This window comes from Ursus arctos, unplaced genomic scaffold, assembly GCF_023065955.2.
Source record: "Ursus arctos isolate Adak ecotype North America unplaced genomic scaffold, UrsArc2.0 scaffold_19, whole genome shotgun sequence".
Classification (NCBI taxonomy): Eukaryota; Metazoa; Chordata; class Mammalia; order Carnivora; family Ursidae; genus Ursus; species Ursus arctos.
The window spans coordinates 54607584-54623510 of record NW_026622863.1 but is presented as its reverse complement, the minus strand read 5'-3'; the positions used below and the strand labels follow the sequence as shown (position 1 = coordinate 54623510).

Sequence of the window (15927 nt, the reverse complement as noted above, 5' to 3'; positions counted from 1 at the left end):
AAGAAAACAGAAATGGATGTCTGTCTTTGAGGCTAAGCAACTTGTCTTTTGGTAAACCTTGACAAATTGGTCACACTACATCAGATTTTTGCTGTGCATTCTTCTACAGAAGAGAAAGTAATCAAGGGAAATTGGAAAACTTCCATTCAATTTTTTTCCCAAATGGGAAGAGTATAATCCCATTTTCCAGGAACAAAGGAGGAAATATTGGTGAATTAAGGGAGCAAATTACTATCTAGTAGTACAACACTCATCTTTCCTTCCCAGCTTCTCATTTCTTCCCAAGTCCGTTAAGAACTCTTGTTGATTAATGATTGCCTCACATAACTGAACACTAGAGTTGTGATGGGTTCAAGCATGGGTAGATGCAAATATTCAAATAATGGTACTGGGAATCTGTCTTTTTCCATGTCTAGGTGCCACTTTCCACTGTGTAGACTTAACTCTCAGATTGGTTCTTTTCATATGCTGGGAAGATATCCACCAGCATCTCCAGGCAGAAATAGTGTGCTAGCACTAACACTTGCAACAAAACTCATAGGGCAGACTCAGCATTGCTTGCATGTCCATTTCTAAATTGATCAATGTAGCCAGGGTGATGGATTGCACTAATTGGCCTTTCTGGGACACGTGAGCACACCTGCAGGTAGAAAGCTGGATTAGTCTCATTTAACCACCAAGAGTAAGTGACAGGTGGCTAGTGTCCCAGTCAAGATAGTCATACCAGGATATACTGCATGTGAATAGCTGGACATGCAAGAAGTCAATACTGTACACTGTGTGCTTTCATCTGCCCATGTAGGCTGTGCCCAGGCACATCGAGTCCTGATTTTTATTAAGATTTGAAATCACCAAGGTTCAACACTAGCTAGTAATAGGAATGTGTGTGTGAATGCACACGTGCACACATGCCCTCCCCATCTCCCAGACCCATTCATTTCTGGTCCAGCTCTTTCTGCATTCAGATGGGGCGACTTGGCTCTAGTTCACATGTCCTTCATCTTCCCCCTGAGAACAACATGCTAGCTTTCACATGTTCTTCTCGTGGAAATGGAAGATGCACAGGGGCTAAGTCAAAATATGCCGTGCCCCTGAAGACCTGGGCTGGAGTTAAAATATTGCCATTTGCATCTTATCCTGTTGACCAAAGAAAATAACACAGTTGAATCCATAGTCAAGGGGTTACTAAGGCGTTGTACTACTAGAGAGTAATTTGCTCCCTTAATTCACCAATATTTCCTCCTTTGTTCCTGGAAAATGGGATTATACTCTTCCCATTTGGGAAAAAAATTGAATGGAAGCTTTCCAAGTTCCCTTGATTACTTTCTCTTCTGTAAAAGAAAGCACAGCAAAAATCTGATGTTTGTGACCCATTTGTCAAGGTTTACTAAAAGGCAAGTTGCTTAGCCTCAAGGACAAACATCCATTTCTGTTTTCTTGTTGACTTCTTGGCCACAGTTATTCATATCCATCCCATGTACAAAATATGCTCACTCCCATCCCAGGACATGCTCCCCCGGATTTCCATCCAATCATAGCATCAGGCTTTAAATCCAGGATCTAGTGATCATTATCAAGTCTATAGGTGGCTCTGCTGGATCCAGGACTCATGAACTAAAAACACAAAATAGATGGCCCATACATCTGCCATATGATGACAAAGCAGAAGTGGGGTAACCACAGGACTCTCACTTGAAGAAGCTTCCTCCTTATGTTTGTAGGTGACACAAAGCAGTCACTGGTTTGCAGCAACTTCAGAAATCACTCTGGGAAAGTGCTGCTAAATGCCACAATTCTGGAAGTGGAAATGTTCCTTCATAAAGTTTCAGTTCTGTTCTCTATGAGGAGCTCCTCAGCCCACTCTCCTGTGAGGTCTTGGTTCCTCCCTCTGAGATGTCTTTGTTTTATCAATCTTCCTGTCCACTTCTGAAGACGATCTTGGAGAATATGGCCCTCTTGATGGATGGCCCAGTTTTTCTCAGCTTGCTTTCTGCACATTGAAGGTTGAGCCTTCAAGTCTTTGTATAATTTCTTTAAGCTTGTGATGGCAGCCATTTTGCCAGCGTAGCTCTCAAAACTGTTGTGGCTTTCGGGGCACCTGGGTGGCTCAGTTGGTTAAGCCTTAGACTCTTGATTTTGGCTCAGGTCTTGATCTCAGGGTTTCTGGAGCAGAATTCAGTGATCACTTACATACAACACCTAGTGCTCATCACAACAAGTGCCCTCCTTAATCCCCATCACCCATCTAGCCCATCCCCCACCACCTCCCTCCATCAACCCTCAGTTTGTTCTCTCTCATTAAGAGTCTCTTATGGTTTCTTTCCCTCTCTCCTTTTTTTCTTTTCCTCCTTCCCATATGTTCATATGTTTTGTTTTCTAAATTCCGCATGTGGGTGAGATCATATGGTATCTGCCTTTCTCTGACTGACTTATTTTGCTTACCACAATACACTCTAGCTCTATCCATTGCAAATGGCAAGAATTCATTCTTTTTGATGGCTGAGTAATATTCCATTGTATATATACACTACATCTTCTTTATCCATTCATGAGTCGATGGACATTTGGGTTCTCTCCATAGTCCAGCTATTGTGGACATTGCTGCTATAAATATCGGGCTATGTGTGCCCCTTCACATCTGTATTTTTTTAAAGATTTTATTTATTTATTTGACAGAGAGAGAGATAGTGAGAGAGGGAACACAAGCAGGAGGAGTGGGAGAGGGAGAAGCAGGCTTCCCGCTGAGCAGGGAGCCTGATGCAGGGCTCGATCCCACGACCCTGAGATCATGACCTGAGCCGAAGGCAGATGCTTAACAACTGAGCCACCCAGGCGCCCCTCAAATCTGTATTTTTGTATCCTTTGTGTAAATACCTAGTAGTGCAATTGCTGGATCATAGGGTAGTTCTATTTTTAATTTTATTTTAGATTTTATTTATTTATTTGAGAGAGAGAGAGCACACGCGCGCATGAGTGGGGGGAGGGCAAAGGGAGAGGGAGAAGCAGTCTCCCTGCTGAGAAGGGAGCCCGATGTGGGGCTCAATGCCAGGACCCTGAGATCATGACCTGAGCCAAAGGCAGACACTTAATCGAATGAGACACCCAGGCACCCCTATTTTTAACTTTTTGAGGAACCTCCAAACTGTTCTCCAGAGTGGCTGCACCAGTTTACATTCCTAACAGTGCAAGAGGGTGCCCCTTTCTCCACATCTTTGCCAATACCTGTTGTTTCTTGTATTGTTAATTTTAGCCATTCTGACAGGTGTGAGGCGGTCTCTTATCCTGGTTTTGATTGATATTTCCCTGATGATGAATGATGCTGAGCATCTTTTCACGTGCCTGCTGGCCATCTGTAGGTCTTCTTTGGGAAAATGTCTATTCATACCTTCTGCCCATTTCTTATCTGGATTATTTGTTTTTTGGGTGTTGAGTTTGGGGAGTTCTTTATAGATGTTGGATACTAACCCTTTATCAGATATGTCATTTGCAAATATCTTCTCCCGTTCTGTAGGCTGCCTTTTAGTTTTGTTGACTGTTTCCTTCACTGTGCAGAAGGTGTTTATCTTGATGAGGTCCCAATAGTTTATTTTTGCTCTTCTTTCCCTTGACTCTGGCAACATGTCTAATAAGAAGTTGCTGTAGCCAAGGTCAAAGAGGTTGCTGCCTGCCTTCTCCTCTAGGATTTTGATAGTTTTCTGTCGTACATTTAGGTCTTTCATCCATTTGGAGTCTACTTTTGTGTACAGTGTAAGAAAGTGGTCCAGTTTCATTCTTCTGCATATTACTTTCCAGTTTTCCCAACACCATTTGTTGAAGAGACTGTCTTTTTTTCCATTGGATATTCTCTCCTGCTTTGTCAAAGATTAGTTGACCATGAAGTTGAGGGTCCATTTCTGGGCTCTCTATTCTGTTCCGTTGATCAATGTGTCTGTTTTTGTGCTAGTACCAGACTGTCTTGATGATTATGGCTTTGTAATACAGCTTGAAGTCTGGAATTTGATGTCTCCAGTTTTGTTTTTCTTCTTCAGAATTGCTTTGGCTCTTCAGGGTCTTTTGTGGTTCCATACAAATTTTAGGATTGTTTGTTCTAGCTCTGTGAAAAATGCTGGTGGTATTTTGATAGGGATTGCATTATAAGCGAAGATTCCTTTGGATAGCATAGACATTTTAACGGTGTATCTTCTTCCAATCCCTGAGCATGGAATGTTTTTCCATTTCTCTGTGTCCTCTTCCATTTCTTTCATTTCAGTAGGTTTATTACTAGGTATCTTATTGTTTGGGGCGCAATTGCAGATGGGATCCATTCCTTGATTTCTTTTTCTGCTGCTTCGTTGTAGGTGTATAGAAATGCAACAGATTTCTGCACATTGATTTTATATCCTGGGACTTCGCTGAATTCATGGATCAGTCTTAGCAAGTTTTTGGCAGGGTCTTTGGGTTTTCTGCAAAGAGTATCATGTCACCTGTAAATAGTGAAAGTTTGACTTCTTCCCTGCCAATTTGGATGCCTTTCCTTTCATTTTATGATCTGATTGCTGAGGCTAGGATTTCCAGTACGAATGTAATGATAAGAGTGAACATCCTTGTCTTGTTCCTGGCCTTAGGGGAAAGGCTCTCAGTTTTTCTCCCGTTGAGGATGATATTAGCTGTGGGTCTTTTGTATATGGCCTTTATGATATTGAATTACGTTTCACCTATCCCTATTTTGTTGAGGGTTTTTATCAAGAAAGGGTGCTGTATTTTGTCAAATGTTCTGCACCTATTGAGAGGATCATATGGTTCTTATCCTTTCTTTTTATTAACGTAAGGCTCACCTTCTTTAGAAATATTTGGGGGTGATATATCTTATACAGGATATCTGATACAGGATCATACGAACACACACACATATGTATTTCTCAATTAAACATTCCCTTTAAACACAAGGAATGAATTCTAAATATTCATAAAGATGAATTAAAAATGAAATCCCTTGGGGCGCCTGGGTGGCCAGCGGTTAAGCGTCTGCCTTCAGCTCAGGGCGTGATCCCGGCGATATGGGATCGAGCCCCACGTCAGGCTCTTCTGCTATGAGCCTGCTTCTTTCTCTCCCACTCCCCCTGCTTGTGTTCCTTCTCTCGCTGGCTGTCTCTATCTCTGTCAAATAAATGAATAAAATCTTTTAAAAAAATGATTATGGACAACCTTATCTTTTGGACAACCTTAATTATTGTAAATCTTTTGGAAAACCTTAATTATCCTCAGGGTAACCCACTGAGATTTAAACTCCCAGATGGAAGGCTATGAATGTTGTGTGCAGTGGTGAGGGGAGGGAGATAAGCTTCATAACTTAGTGGCCATTTAGTAAAGAATATTGATTTGTCATCCTAAAAACTGATGATGCCCATGTAATTTTTCCAGATTCTATTCAACAGGACATGTTAGCATTAAAACCTTTTTATCAAATAGAGAGTGAAAAGGCATCTTTTACCTTTCCTGGGTTTGATTGCTTGGGATGTGAATGTCTTTCTTTTCTTTCTTTGTTTTGACTTATTATTATTATTTTTTGACGTGGAATGCAGTTACTGAGAGAGATGTGTTAAAAGATAAAATGTGATTATAGGTTTAAGTCCTTTAATAGGTCAACAATTCTTTTATGGATTTTTGTATCTATGTTAGTAGGTGCATACAAAGTTAGGATTATTATGTATTTCCCTTGTATTGACTCTTTTATCATTAGGAAGTATCCCTCTTCATATCTAATGCTATTTCTTGCCTTAAAATCTACTTTACATGGGGGCGCCTGGGTGGCTCAGTCGTTGGGCCTCTGCCTTCGGCTCAGGGCGTGATCCCGGCGTTCTGGGATCGAGCCCCACATCAGGCTCCTCCGCTGGGAGCCTGCTTCTTCCTCTCCCACTCCCCCTGCTTGTGTTCCCTCTCTTGCTGGTTGTCTCTCTCTGTGTCAAATAGATACATTTAAAAAAAATCTACTTTACATGATACTAATATAGCCATATCACTTTTCTTTTTCTGGTGTTTGCATGTTATGTCTTTTTGGACTTTTTTTTTTTTTTTTTTTTTGCTTTCAACTCATCTGTGCATATACTTCAAGTGTTTCTCTTTATTTTATTTTTTAGAAGCGTTTCTCCTTAAAAGACAGCATATATTTAGGTCTATTTAAAACACCTAGTCGAATAGTCTTTTAATTGCCTTTTTGAGTCCATTTACATTTCGTGTAATTCTTATTTGTAGGATGTAAGTTTATCATCTTGCTAATCCTTCTGTCTGAGCATCTCTGTTATGTTTCCTCATTTCCAATCTCTCTCTCTCTCTCTTTTTTTATTAAAGATTTTATTTATTTATTCGACAGAGAGAGAGAGACAGCCAGCGAGAGAGGGAACACAAGCAGGGGGAGTGGGAGAGGAAGAAGCAGGCTCATAGCAGAGGAGCCTGATGTGGGGCTCGATCCCAGAACGCCGGGATCACGCCCTGAGCCGAAGGCAGGCGCTTAACCGCTGTGCCACCCAGGCGCCCCATCTTTTTTTCTTTTTTAGAGAGAGAGCACGTGAGTGGGGAGGAGGGGCAGAGGGAGATGGAGAGAGAGAAAGAGAGAGCGAGAGAGAGAGAATCTTAAGCAGGCTTAGTGTGGACCCTGATGCCAGGTTCAATCTGACGACCCTGATAGCCATGACATGAGCCAAAAATCAAGAGTCAGATACTTAACCAACTGAGCCCCTCCAATATCTTTGTTTAAAAAAAATTACTGTTATTTTTAATAGGCCATTTTAACTCCCCTATTTTTTTAACCTCTATTTGCTTTTTGTACAATTCGTTTAGTGATTACCCAATGGATTGCAACATTTATGCTGGACTTACCAATAGCTGTGTTGAATTTTCCCACTTGAAACAAAAAACTTTACACCGTGTAACTCTCCAGATTAAATTTGTTTTCAAATGCATAAGCCATAGTCTTACTTTTTTTACGTTTTACACCCAGCGTGGGGCTTGAACTCACAACCTGAGATCCAGAGTCACACACTCCACCGACTGAGCCAGCCCAGGCGTCCCTATGAACCATTGGTCTTGCTCCTTCTCTGCACATTGACCTCAGATAAACACCTCATCCGTTACAGTCACTCAAACATAGTCGCTAACACTGACTCCTTCATTCATTCCCCAGCCCAGCATCTTTCCCATAGACCGGAGAATCTCCAGTCTCTGCACCAACGTGTTTCCATCTCAGCAGAATCATTTGGATCTGGGTGTCCAGCACCTGTGGCTTTTCTAGGTGGGTTAGGATTTGAGGCCTGAATTCACCGTGTTCATATAAAGAGTTTGCGTAAATGATGATCTCATGGGGCGTCTTATTCCTTCTTGTTTCCTGAATGTGGTTGGAACATAAAACCTGAAGGTCACATGAGAGGAAGGAAGGGAAGGGTTGGTCAAAGATGCCCCCACCCACATCCAGCTTCCCTCCCTGTCGTGGATGAAACCGGAGAGGGGCCCCTAGAGTAGGCTGTGGGGCCAGTATGATCCCCGAATTCCTCTGTCTCTTCTGCTTTGGTAAGTCTCTTGGGCCGGTCTACTGGGATTAGAGGTGAAGGTGGGTGCAGACAGATGTGGCCACTAGAAATGGAAAGAGAAGTAGTACCATCTGCTTGTGTTTGTTGACTGCTTTATGGGGGTCAGGGACCTTGGGGAAGGCTCTAGATACCATTTATCCATCAAATGTTCTCCAGTGTGCGAATGCATTTCACGTCTGTAACCTGTCCTGTATGCCTCTATCATTCCTCTTTTCTTATAATTCTGACTCAATATCTTAATTTTATTTTGTTTTATTTATGTTTTCAATATCTTTATTTTAAACACGCACCTTCACCTGGAGGTGGAGATTTTATGCATATAGCTTAAATGAAATATTAAAAATAAAATTTAAAGAAAAGCCAGGGTCACTTAGCAAAAAATAGAAGGTTAATGTAAACACATATACAAAGCAAAGGAAGAAGACATTAGGACATTCTAGCCATGGGCTGTTGGCCATTACATTTCTGAGCCCATGGCCAGCTACTTCTTTATTACAAAGGGCAGCTGGCGAAGACAGATGTGTAAGAGGTTGATCTGTAGCTTGAGAAATTCTTTGTTGTGCTGAAAGGAGTGGAAGTCATTTAAAAGGGTAATACCTTTCTGATGCCTTGATCAATGCTATAGAATACTGTGACGCTGCGTCCCCGGAAAGCATCTGTAGAGCCCCAGGGTTTGCATTCCACTCCATGGGAAATACTGCTCTGACCCTTGCAAACAGTCCTGTGTGATGGGAATCAGGCCTGTTTCGATAAACGAGGACCCTGAGACTGATAGCTCAAGGTTCTTGCTCAGAGCCACACAGTGAGGGAGCAGAAACCTCAGCATTCAAACCCAGGCCTGTCTGGCTCCAAAGTCACTGTTGTTTCCACTTGGGCATAATGGGATATTAAGAATGAAGTGCAGGGTCTTCATAATGGGAAAGTCCTTGGGGTGAGTGAGCAAATGCCAGGTTGGGAAAATTATAAGGCGAAGAAAGAAGAGTGATTCAAAATGTCCTTGGGGGGCACCTGGGTGGCACAGCGGTTAAGCATCTGCCTTCGGCTCAGGGCGTGATCCCGGCGTTATGGGATCGAGCCCCACATCAGGCTCTTCCGCTATGAGCCTGCTTCTTCCTCTCCCACTCCCCCTGCTTGTGTTCCCTCTGTCGCTGGCTGTCTCTATCTCTGTCAAATAAGTAAATAAAATCTTTTTTAAAAAAAAGTCCTTGGACGTAGAGGTGGGGGCATCTCAGGATGTCTGTTTGCTGGTGCTAAGAAAGCCTGCTTTCCTATTCATGGAAAGCAGTGTAGGTCTTAGCTTGATTGGGTCCCAGCGATGTGATTGGTCTTCACAATAGTCTCTGATCCCTAGATTCTAGGGTCACCTATGGGGCTTTCGTTGCCTTCATGCTGGCCTATCTGGTGAAATGAGGAAAAGATGTTATTATAAGTTTGAATCTTTCTACCATCCTTGACAAATCTGAGCCATGCTTAATTTGGGGCATCTCTTCAGTTGGCCACGTGCTTTTGTTGATTCTTGCTATGTCCCAGGATTGTGTAGACACTGGGGATGCTAAGGAGAACAGACTAGAGTAGCTACGTTCCAGGTATTGACGGGACAGTGACGCCTTGTGTCTCCCATGGCATGACTACATAAACTCTCTTAAGAATGAAGGGGCTTGTGGACATCTGTGGAACCAGGACAGGTCCTGGGGCCGTGGGAGGAGTGAGCCGCACAGGAGACCTTCTGGGAGACATGGGGCAGCAGCTGAGAGCAGAGCTGCACTCGAGTCCGGTGTGGGGAAACGAGAAGCCCCAGTGGCCTGACCTCCAGCGTCCGAGCTCAGAGGCCACCCCCGGGAGGCCCCTCAGGATGGGGCTCCAGGTGGCCGCTCATGTCTCATGGACGGTTCTCTTGCAGGGCTGTGTGCTGGCCAAGGAAGCAGGACGGCTGATGGTGAGTTCCTTCGGTCAGACCCTCCCTCTCCTTCACTCCGAACTCCCCGTATCCCTTCTCTTTCCTTCAGGGGGTTTCCTGAGAGCAGACAGGCCACCAAATCCCATCCTGAACTCTGCTTCCTTCCAGACTCCTTTCCCAAGCCCTCCCTCACGGCCTGGCCCAGCTCGGTGATGCCTCCCAAGAGTAATGTGACGCTGCAGTGCCAGACTTCTACCAAGAATGTCAACTTTGCTCTCAGAAAGGGAAAACATGTTTTGGAGTCCGTGCAATCACAGTATTCATCAGTGGGCCTGGCTGAATTCCGCCTTACTGACCTAAAAAGCTCCAATGCTGGAGAGTACACCTGTGAGTACTACAGACAAGGGCTCCCGTACGTAAGCTCACAGCCCAGTGACGTCCTCCTACTGCTGGTGACAGGTGAGGAGGGTGCCTCAGAGTGACACAGGGTCTTGCAGGGACAGGTGTGGGGGAGGAACCCGCAGGAGGGAGGGGGCAAGGGGAGATGGAGAAACCCAGAACAGAATGACCTGGCTCAGGTTCAGCCAGGGTTTGTAGGGAAAGTCTCCTTCCTGCAGTCAGAGTGGGAAGACAGTGAGACCAGGGAGCTGTTGTTCCCCCACTTGGCGGGAAGCCCTGCCGGGAGAACAAGGTGGGTGGGGGACCCCGGGCTTCTCCCCGTGACCTTGGGGCCCTCCTTCTCTTCCAGGAGATTTCCCTAAACCTTCCCTCCAAGCCCACCGAAGGGGTGAGGCAACCGCAGGAGACACCGTGACCCTGCAGTGCCAGAGGACAGACAATGTTTTTGGGCCTGTAATGTTCGCTCTACTGAAGGCGGGAGCAGCGGGGCCCATACAGGTCCAGACTCCAGCAGGGAAGGAGACAGACTTCTCCCTCCGGACTGTGACAGTCGGTGACACCGGGAACTACAGCTGCGTGTACTTCCTGATGAAGGCTCCTTTCTGGGCCTCGCACCCGAGTGATCGTCTCGCGGTCCGGGTGACAGGTGAGGCTTGCATGATTCTTAGGACATTTAAAATTTAATTAGTGTCTTGATAAGCTTGTTTTTATTTTGGCTATTTTATTGCTTTCTCCAGTTTTTTGACCTATAACGACTTGTAACACTGTATTAGTTTAAGGTGTGCATGTTTGTTTTTGAACTGAAGAGCATTTCTTCTGTTACTTTCTGATCCCTGTCTCTCCTTCACTTTCCCGATCATCTCCTTTTTAAATCTCTCCTTCCCGTTTCTAGTCTTTGGCCTTGGTTGCTTCGCATTCTTGGAGAATTTCTCAGGTTGTCCTTCCAAACGTGCATCCCGCCACCACCAGCGCCCCTCCTGGGCATCCCTGAGAGCGGCGGGTCCTCCTGCTGACGGCACCTTCACGCGGTCCCGTTCTCACTCTCAGGACACGCTGCTCCCCCAGCCGCCTGCTTCTGTGGCGCAGATCCAGTTATCTTCTAAACTGATCTGTGTTTGGCGGAACGTTGCTTCACTGGGTGCTACACCCCGCTTCCTCAGTGTTGCAAAGGTCTGCGCGTGCGCTGTGGTCAGCGAACGTTCTTAGTTAGGAAGCAAGGTCCGGGCGGGCAGTGCCGAGAGGTGTGGAGGGCATCCTGGGCTTGGTGGGGTCATCACGGTCTGTCCCCACGGACTCTGTCTCCAGGGAACCTTGTCGCTGATGGGTTCGGACACGAACTCTGCACTCACGGCACGGGCGAGCGGGAAGATTCAAACGCAGGTTCTCTAGGAACCAGGGCCTGTGGCGAGCCCTAGCTCTTCTTGGGTGAAGCTGAAATGAAATGCACGTGGTCCCCAGGCTCGGCTACTAAGCCTGAATTTTCTTGGGCTCACTGGCGGCACTAAGTCTTCGCTATGAGGAGGGGAACAGACGCAGTCACTGAATGACTTGTATTCTCTGTGCAGCAACTTTGGGTTTGGGGATTGCCCCTAAGCCCGATTCCTACCACAAGGAGGGAGAAGGGGAAAGGGCAGTGCGGGAGGGTGGAAATGAGATGAAGAGCAAAGAAATGAAGGAAGAGCGGTAAGACGAGAGAATTCAAAGGAAAGAAGACAAAGGGAGACCCACTACAACTCTCAGGAAACCCCACGTTGTATTCAGTGATTACAACGTCAGTGACGGTCCAGCTGACCACTGGCCAGGAAGCACAAGCAGGTGCAGGAGAGCCACAGTGGGCAGATCCACGGGAGAAGGAGGGGTGCTCCTTCCCGCCTGGTGCTCATCCTCTTCTCTCTCCCAGCAACCCCAGGTGCCACGTCGGGGGATTACACCACGGGCAACCTCGTCCGGCTGGGTCTGGCTGTCATCATTGTGGTGATTATGGGGGCTCTTGTGGTGGAAGCCTGGTGCAGCCAGAAGGAGTCTCCACGTGGATGTGCATAAAACAGCCGAAGGCCTCTCTTGTTCATGGGTAGGCGTAGTGACACAAGGTTCTCTCAACCCCAAACTCTACCACGGGACTTCTTGTGTTTCTCGACACGGGCACAAACGGCATTTTTGTTGGGATATTTCACCATATGGGACTGTCCTGTTCATTGTGGGAACATTTAGCACCGTTTCTCTTTCCCATCAAAGAGCAAGTGAAGCCCCGATCATTTTGGAAGAAGATAGCAAGCAAGTACTACTGTACTTTTGCCAACACCCTTGGACGTGGAGGAAGGGAGTCGGGTGGTGTCCCCTGGAGGAGAGCCTGTGTTTGGAGGCCAGGAAAAATATTTCTTGTCTTCCTCCCTTTCCTGATGTCAGGTCTGTCCTTCTATGCATAGGCTCCACAGCTGTCCAGGGGAAATGATGCGTCCTTGATCAAGTGAACAGCTTGTGTGAGACCTTCTGGTTCTCCTCCACGCTGGGAGGTTTGGGAAGCTTGCAGATGAGATGTGATCTCACTTGTTTCCTGACATCATCTAAGACCCAGAGTGGCCCTAGCGTCTCCTGAGAGTGTCATCTGGGATAGAGTGGCCAGGAACTGTCCTCCATATCCAGGCCTTCTTGGTGCTCAGGATGACATAAACTAAGACAGAATCATTTGGTTGTAAAATTTGTTGTGTGTCAAAATCAAAGTTAATAAAGTATATTGCACCAGCTCACTTGTGCTGGTACTAGGATATGGAGAAGGTGGACTTCAGCCAAACAATTCCACACTAGTTAAGAGTGATACAGCATTCCAGTGTTTTGTAAAAGTAAAAGCATCATGATTCCTGTCGTTCCATTACCTGAGAAACCTGAGAATAAGTATCTTTTACTTCAGTGTGGTCTTGGGTTTCCGCAATGAAAAGCTACAAACAAGTGGCCTCGAAAAGGATTTTCTGAACTGTGGGTTTATGTGTAAGCCCTTGAAAGGCATCAAAACCGCTCTCTTAAATCATCCGTTGCTCTCAGGACCAACCCCAAAGCATCCACACGCTCTTTTAGGCCAAGAAAGAGTTGAGTCCGCGTCCCTTGGGACTTCCGGGACACAAAAATGGAATACATGCCAAAACAGTTTACAAAAACAGCAGCATATTTTGAGAGCTTATATCTAGCACACACACAACTCAATCTAATTTTGCTACTCAGAAGTTAGTGATAGGGTTTATATACGTGTGTCGAGTCTTAGAGCAACAGGGGCCTCGAGGTCCAGAAACTGGAAACTAGCGGTGAGATGTTCGCTTTTATTTAAGCCTGCAGATGGATCTCCCTGCTTGTGCAGATAGTCTCCCTTGGAGGGAAACCAAAACGGAGGCCCTTCCTTTTCTGTAAAGAGGAGTGGTCCCCAGCCCTACTGATTCCCAGAGGGGTCGACGGACGCGGCGGGCCCGCCCTGGGGACTACAAGTCCCAGCGGCCCGTGCGGGCCTAACCCTGATCCCGGGGGCGCCGCGGGTTTGTCCCCCTGAGCAGGCCTGCAGTCGGATGACATACTGGGGCCTCTCACAGGGCAGAGTCCGGGGACAATTCGACATTCCCCCGGATGCGCAGGGCGCTGCGGCTAAGTCTGGACAGGGCGGGGAGCGGGAGAGGGCCCCTAAGGCCCGCGCGCCCCCGACCCGCGCGCCGCCCGCTGCGGGGCCGCAGGGGGTGGGGCTTCGGCCGGACGCCCCTCCGTCCGCCGCCCGCCTGCGCGCCGCGTGCGCCTTCGGGAAGCTTCGGTGCGTGCTGTCTGCGCCCGAGCGCCGCCCGCGTCTGTGGTGGGAGAGGCCTGCGAGCCGCGTTCCCGGGCGGTGTAGCCCGCGCGTGTCCCGTGTGGTGAGGACGAGCGGTGTCCCCAACAGGTGAGTACAGGCCGCGAGCTCCCCGGCGTCGTCAGGTGAGCGGGCGTTCCCGGGCGGGCGCTTCTGAGCCGGCCCTGGGGTGTGCTCCGTAGACCCGGGCGCGAGGGCCGGGCCCCCCGCGGGACCCGCCTGCGCTTCCCCCGCCTCCGCCTCGCAGAGGAAGGGGGCTTCTTGGATTTCGGGCGCTTTGGCTGTGGCATCTCAGAGAGCGCCCGGAATATGCAACGGGGTCGTCTTCTCTCCAGAGCTCTCCCTTAGTGTAACCGACTTAATACTTGGAGGTCTTCAAGGAGGGCATGCTAGGCTTTTTGTAATCATCTTGAATAAATTCGTCGTGTACCTTTGTGTGAGATTTGGGGTACAGCTGTTATTTTGATACGTTTGTGTGTTGTAACATTGTTGGAGCGACATTTATCCCATTGTATCATTACAGTATAATTTTATTGTCTATATTTATTATGCGGTGCATTAGGTCTCTGAGGTTTACTATTCGTTACATTTTTATACCCTGAAAAACGTTGGTCTAATCCCTGCATCCCCTGCTAATCACCATTTACTCTCCGTTGTTTTATAGGTTTGACTTACTTAGATTCCCGTATAAGTGACAGCATACACTGTCTGTCTGACTGACTTCGCTTTGCATAATGTGCTCAGGGTCATCCGTGTTGTTGTAAGTGGCGGGATATGTTCTTTTTTTTTTTTTTTTTAAAGATTTTATTTATTTATTCGACAGAGATACAGACAGCCAGCGAGAGAGGGAACGCAAGCAGGGGGAGTGGGAGAGGAAGAAGCAGGCTCATAGCAGAGGAGCCTGATGTGGGGCTCGATCCCACAACGCCGGGATCACGCCCTGAGCCGAAGGCAGACGCTTAACCGCTGCGCCACCCAGACGCCCGGGATATGTTCTTTTAATATTACATTGTATATATTGGACTCCCGAGATCCAGAGTCACATACTCCAGGGACTGAGGCATCCAGGCACCCCTGTACCATATTTTTTTAATCCGTTCATCAGTTGATGGGCATTTGGATTATTTCCATATCTTGACTCTGGTGAATAATGTTCGATAAGCATGGGTGTGTGGAGATCTCGTTGAAATCCTGTTTTCATTTCATTTGGGTATATTCCCAGAAGTGGAATTGTTGGATCATTTTATAGTGCTATTTTTAATTTTTGAGGAATCTCCGTAGTGTTTTCCATAGTGGTTGGACCAATTTTCATTCCCACTACACTGAACAGGGGTTTGGTTTTTGGTTTTTGGTTTTTTCCCTACATCCTCACCAGCATTGTTATCTCTTGTCTTTTTGATGATAGTCATTCTGACAGGATGAGGTGACATATCATTGTGGTTTTGATTTGCATTTCCTCGATGATGAGTGATATTGAGCATCTTTTCATGTGTCTGTTGACCATCTGGATGTCTTCTTTGGAAAAATGTCGATTTACTTCTGGCCGTGTTTTAATTGGATTGTTTTTGTTGTTGTTATTAAGTTGTGTGAGTTCTTTATGTATTTTGGGTATTAATCCTTTATCTGATACTTGGTTTGCAAAAAATTGTCTCCCATTCCATAGGTTGTCTTTTCATTTTGTTAACTGTTTCTTTTGCTCTGCAGAAGCATTTGAGTTTGATGTAGTCCCATTTGTTGATTTTTGCTGAGAATTTTTGCATCTATATTCATCAGGGTTATGGGTCTGTAGTTTTCTTGTGGTATCCTTATGCTGGCTTCATTGAATGAGTTTGAAAGTATTATCTCCTCCTCGATATTTTGGAAGACTTTGAGGAGGGTTGGCAGTAATTCTTCTTGAACTATTTGGTAGAATTCACCAGTGAAGCCATCTGGTCCTGGAGTTTTCTGTGTTGAGAGTTTTTTGATTGCTGTGTCGATCTCTTTACTTATTATCAGTCTGTTCAGATTTCAAGTTTTTTCCTGATTCAGTCTCGGTAGGTTGTGTGTTTCTAGAAATGTATCCATTTCTTTGAAGTTATATAATTTTTGGCATATCATTTATAGTAGTCTGTGATTCTACATTTCTGTGGTGTCAATTGTAATGTCTCCACTTTCATTTCTGATTTTGAGTCTTCTGTTTTTCTCTGTCTAGCTAAAGGTTTGTCAATTCTGTTTAACTTTTTAAAGAACCAGATCTTAGTTTCATTGAT

At 46.0% G+C, this 15927-nt stretch overlaps 1 protein-coding gene across 4 annotated transcripts in view; it reads left to right on the top strand.

Moving 5' to 3' along the window:
* Positions 1 to 7457: 7457 nt before the first annotated feature.
* Positions 7458 to 15927, top strand: part of LOC113247411 (T-cell-interacting, activating receptor on myeloid cells protein 1-like) — a 56031-nt gene continuing 47561 nt past the window's right edge. For 3 of the 4 annotated variants that reach the window (XR_008960068.1, XM_048224204.2, XM_057314057.1), the window contains exons 1-4: positions 7458 to 7542; positions 9463 to 9498; positions 9628 to 9918; positions 10208 to 10504. Coding sequence is in view for 3 of the 4 variants with exons in the window: in XM_048224204.2 (XP_048080161.1) it covers positions 7509 to 7542; positions 9463 to 9498; positions 9628 to 9918; positions 10208 to 10504 (658 nt within the window). In the remaining variant the exon portion in view is untranslated. Of the gene's footprint in view, positions 7543 to 9462; positions 9499 to 9627; positions 9919 to 10207; positions 10505 to 11758; positions 11930 to 12284; positions 12624 to 15927 lie in introns of those variants that run through there. The other variant, XM_048224203.2, reaches the window with a different exon arrangement.